Below are 5,257 nucleotides of genomic sequence, written 5' to 3' on the forward strand. Positions count from 1 at the left end.
ACAGAGAGGGGGAGAGAAAGGCAGAGACACAGGCAGAGGGAGAAGCAGGCTCCATGAAGGGAGCCTGATGTGGGACCCGATCCCTGGTCTCCAGGATCATGCCCTGGGCTGAAGGTGGTGCTAAACCGCTGAGCCACCCGGGCTGCCCACATTCACATTTCTTTTTTTCATCACAGCTGTATGAGCTCATTCTGAGTTGGTGCTATGTACTTTGTACTCTATTCCCCATAGGATAATGCCTTGCACATGGTGAAGGAAATTTTCAGTCTCCACTTAAGTGGCCTTTCCAAAATTACCTCATGTCAACCTCTGGAAGGCTTTCCCTAGGAACAGTCTTCCCAGAGCCCCATGCATGTCCTTGTTCCTCAGGCTGTAGATGAAAGGGTTCATCATGGGGGTCACCACAGCATACATCACTGTGGCTACTGAGTCCTTCATGGAGTAAGTGTGGAGAGGCTGCAGATATACCATACAAAGTGTCCCATAAAAGAGGGAGACTACAGCCAAATGGGAGGCACAGGTGGAGAAGGCTTTGTACTTGCTAGAGGCTGAGGGTATTCGGAGGATGGCTCTGACAATCCAGACATAGGACATTATCATGAACCCTAGTGGGGCGAGGAAGATGAAAGATCCTGTAGCAATCAGCACTGTATGATTTACTTGGGTGTTGGAACATGCAAGCCTCAGCAGGACATACATCTCACAGAAGATGTAGTGGATCTTCCGGGATCCACAGAATGTCACTCTGGTCATGAGGAGGGTGTGGGTGAGGCCATAGAGGGCAGAAAGTGCCCAACACAAGGCGAGGAGCAAAATACAGAGTCCAGGGCTCATGGCTGTGGTGTAGTGGAGGGGGCGGCAGATGGCCACATAGCGGTCATAAGCCATTGTGGCCAGGATGAGGTTGTCCAGGGCCACCAAGGAGACCAGGAAGTAAAGCTGTGTCAGACACCCTGCATAGGAGATGGCTTTGTTCTGAGACTGGAGGCTCACCAGCATCTTGGGTATTGTATTGGTGACAAAGAAGAGGTCAGTGAAGGAGAGGTTGGCCAGGAAGAAGTACATGGGAGTGTGCAGGCGGGGATCAAAGCTGATGGCCAGGATGATGAGCACATTTCCTACCACTGTGACCAGGTACATGGACAGGAACATCCAGAACTGGACCCGCTGCTGCTCAGGACTCTCAGAGAGCCCCAGAAGCAGGAACTCAGAGACTATAGTCTGGTTGCTTTCATCCATTTTTCCTACTGTCTGCAACATTAACACCAACAAATGTTTATTAAATGCTCTCAATTGAATAAGGACTTCAAATAAGCAAAATCAACTATTTTTTTTAGCATTAAAAATATCTTAGGCTAAATTTTATAATTTTTTGATATTAGACAATGCAATAGCATATAAAAGCAAAACATGGGAAATTTTTATACAACTCAATTATTCCAGCAACTTCTAATCTGGCCAATACTCAATACTGTACGAATAATACACATATCTTATTTTAAATCATATCATCTTACAAATTTCTTGAAGTGCTTAAAGATTAGATGGTATATTATGATATTGTGTAGATATAAGTGATATTTATTATTTTTTTTTAATTTTTATTTATTTATGATAGTCACAGAGAGAGAGAGAGAGGCAGAGACACAGGCAGAGGGAGAAGCAGGCTCCATGCACCGGGAGCCCGACGTGGGATTCGATCCCGGGTCTCCAGGATCGCGCCCTGGGCCAAAGGCAGGCGCCAAACCGCTGCGCCACCCAGGGATCCCTATAAGTGATATTTAAAACAGGTGTATGTGGCATAAGAAATTGGTGTTATACAATTGGATGAAAGATATTGTAAAGGAAATGGAAAAATGATGATTTGCTGAGAGGATGACCTATTTGGGAAACCTAAAACAATTCACTGAAATGCCATTAGAAATAAAAATGGATTTGAAAACACTTCAAATCTGAGTTCTGACACTTTCTGTTAAACCCCCAGCTAGTTACCTGAGCTTTATATATATATATATATATATATATATATATATTTTTTTTTTTGTAGAGCACATCTTCTTCTTTTTTTATTTATTTATAAATTTATTTTTTATTGGTGTTCAATTTGCCAACATATAGAATAACACCCAGTGCTCATCCCGTCAAGTGCCCACCTCAGTGCCTGTCACCCAGTCACCCCCACCCCCCGCCTGAGCTTTTTTAAGACTATTTCTTTCTGTGAAAAGTGGATCATGGTGAGAATAAAATGAAGTAATAAAAAGCTGGCCTACTTTAAGTATTTAAGAAATGAATGAAGTAATAAAAAACTGGTCTGCAGTAAGTACTCAAGAAATATTTATTATTATTATTATTATGTTATTATTTTTATTTTTATTATATGTAAGCAATAGTTAAGAATAATAAGTTTAAAAAATAATGTGAAAGGATACCTGGCTGGCTCTGTAGGATGCACATGTGACTCTTGATTTTGGGTTCATGAGTTGAAAAACTTCACTGGGTTGCTTACTTAAGATTACTTAAAAAAAATTACATATACATATTATATATTATAATTATAGATTATGCTATATGTTATAATTATATATGTTATATTTATATTATAATTATATATTATGATATTATAATGTGAAACAATGCCATCTACATCATCAACAAACAAATCTATGCATTAAAATGTTGATATTCAGTCAGGGTCTCCTAATCCTTCAGAGAAGCATATAGTGGAAACTTAGTAAGTGGAAAAGCATACCAAGATTCCCAAGGTTTTTATTCTACTGCATGAGTCTAAAATTTGAACTATTTGAAGTAAAACTTTGAATAGGGTTTTTAAGAAAACATCTATGTTTAACTTCAAAATAATTGTGAAAATGAGCTAGAAAAATGTTGAAAAAGAGAGAACAGGGGGACACTTTCCTGGCAAATATAAAGGGTTATAAAACTATGTGGTACTGGTGCTGGAATGAACAGATCAACCAAACAGGTTCAAGTACAGACCAAAGAACATGTAGGATTCAGTGTATTATTACTATAGCACTTTGGGAAAAAAACTGTTGTATTATTCAATAAATGGCATTGAGACAATTGTCTCATTATTTTAGAGGAATATGAGATCCATATTTTGTTTTTTACCAAACACATTTCAAGCATACCAAAGATTAAAATAACATGTCTTTTTTCCTTTCAGAAATCTAAAATATAAGAAATAAAAATCTTAAAAACAGCAAAAAGAATAAAAAGGAGGACATATAAATAAGTTATATTGAATTTCACTGTGTGGAGATAAATAACAATGTATTATTTAACATTTGTATTATTTGAGATGCGAAGGGTGAAAAAGACCAGGCTATGAAGTCTGGATCAAAGAGCATTACAGAGAATTACATGTGCAAGGGATGTGAGCTGAGCCTTCATTGTATATAAGGAGTTAAATATGGGTCAGTATGGTTGGGGTGAAGGGGAAAGTGGTGAGATGTGGGATGGTGCAGGTAAGCAGGGGTCAGGTCATGCAGAGCCTTACTAGGATTTAAAAATTTTATTTTAAGTACAGTAAAAAGCCTTAAAAAGCTTAAGCAGAAGAAGGTATATTTATTAACTGTTCTTCTATTTGTATTTTACCAATAGTGTTTTGATAATTAACTATGGATTTTCATTATTAATCAAATGCTTTTTCAGTGCTATTACGCTGATAGCTTTGGTAATAATTGAACCATACTTGCATTTAAATTTAATTAAATTTAAATAGAAAGAAAGCAAACACCATCCCAAATTCTGCCTTGCAACCAACTGTAACATTTTGGTGAACATACTTTCTCAGCTTTTTTGTTTCAGTTACCTTATGCACTCGACAATGTGATGGGTAAATTCTCCAAGTCAATATTGTGACTTATCATATAATTTTCTTCCTGAATAACTTTATATTGCTGCCTGCATGATTTTTTTGTTTAATCTTAAAATTAAAATTTACTAAGTTCTGTTCAGTAATTCCACTGAATTCCACTGTGTGGAGATAGATAGCTATTCACATTTTGATGTTTTTATTATTTGAGATATGAAGGATGTTTCTCCACTGACTTATCTGACCTACAATGTCCTTATCAACCTTAAAATTATGTCTCCTTTCATTTTATGAAAATCTTCTTTCATTTTTTCCTTATTTTTTCTGTTACATTTGTGGGAATTTATACTATAAATATACAGTAACTATAAATTAACATTTGATTTTGGTAACACTACTCCATCTCATCTAAAAAACCTGTAGTAAACCCCAACCTGCATTTCTGAAAATGAATAGACCAATTAAAGTAGTGTTTTGAATAGACTCAATAGTCTAATAGAAGAGTATCATTCCAAGTATTCAGATGAATGATCCTTTTATACAGAAGACTTTATATAAAAAATAAAACTTTAAAAAATTAATTAATAATACTAATAGCAGGTAGATATTGCATCTGTCAAAAGAGAATGCCCCTCTATTAAGAAAATTTCCGTTTGGGTGAAAAATAAGATCATGAAATTTAAAAATATAATGGTAGGCAATTGACTTTCGGCATGACAATATGAGAAGCTCCACTGACCCACTCCCCAATGACACTTGTGAAAATATCAAAATAGAAGGTTTTAAAACTGATGGAAATGGTCCTAAGGGCAAATAGCAAATGAAGAAGTGTTCAAGAACATCTTTGAAAATTCAGTAAGAAATATGGAAAATAAAAATATGAGAAAACAGCAATCCCTGAATAACTAGAGTGGCTATACATTAGCCTTTAAATATAAAAGTAGATTTTAGAGATTAAAAATAGGCTTTAAAAAATAAAAAATAAAAATAAGCTTTAATTTAAAAAGATTATAAGAAATAAAGGGAGACATTTAAAAGGGTAAATTGATCAGTAAGATATAACGATTGTCAATACATATACACTAAAACATATAATGCAAACACAAACACATAAAAAGAGAAATACATAATTTAAAATGAGTAGGTGGAGATTTCAACATCATACTTTCAGTAGTGGATTGAACGAACTAAGCAGAAGATCAACAAGGAAGAAGAGGACTTGAAAATACTATATATATATATACGTATATATATATATATATTTTAAGATTTATTTATGATTTATTTGAGAGAGAGAGAGAGCAGGGACGAGAGCAGAGGGAGAGGGAGACAATCTGAAGCAGAGTATGACATAGGGCTCAATCTCATGACCCTGAGATCATGATCTGAGCTGAAACCAAGAGTAGGACACTCAACTGACTG

General features: G+C 35.6%; 1 protein-coding gene across 1 annotated transcript; it reads right to left on the reverse strand.

Annotated features, from left to right (window-relative positions):
* Positions 1–297: 297 nt before the first annotated feature.
* Positions 298–1,254, reverse strand: LOC112933180 (olfactory receptor 1D2). Its single transcript, XM_026016304.2, has one exon. It carries the CDS (start codon positions 1,237–1,239, stop codon positions 298–300), a length of 942 nt encoding a protein of 313 aa, XP_025872089.2. The 5' UTR covers positions 1,240–1,254.
* Between the last annotated feature and the right edge of the window lie 4,003 nt (positions 1,255–5,257).

This window comes from Vulpes vulpes, chromosome 2 (assembly GCF_048418805.1).
Source record: "Vulpes vulpes isolate BD-2025 chromosome 2, VulVul3, whole genome shotgun sequence".
NCBI lineage: Eukaryota > Metazoa > Chordata > Mammalia > Carnivora > Canidae > Vulpes > Vulpes vulpes.

What these genes read in the sequence shown, in the direction of transcription:
- LOC112933180 (XM_026016304.2), bottom strand. Translation starts at nt 1,239, where the DNA reads ATGGATGAAAGCAACCAGACTATAGTCTCTGAGTTCCTGCTTCTGGGG.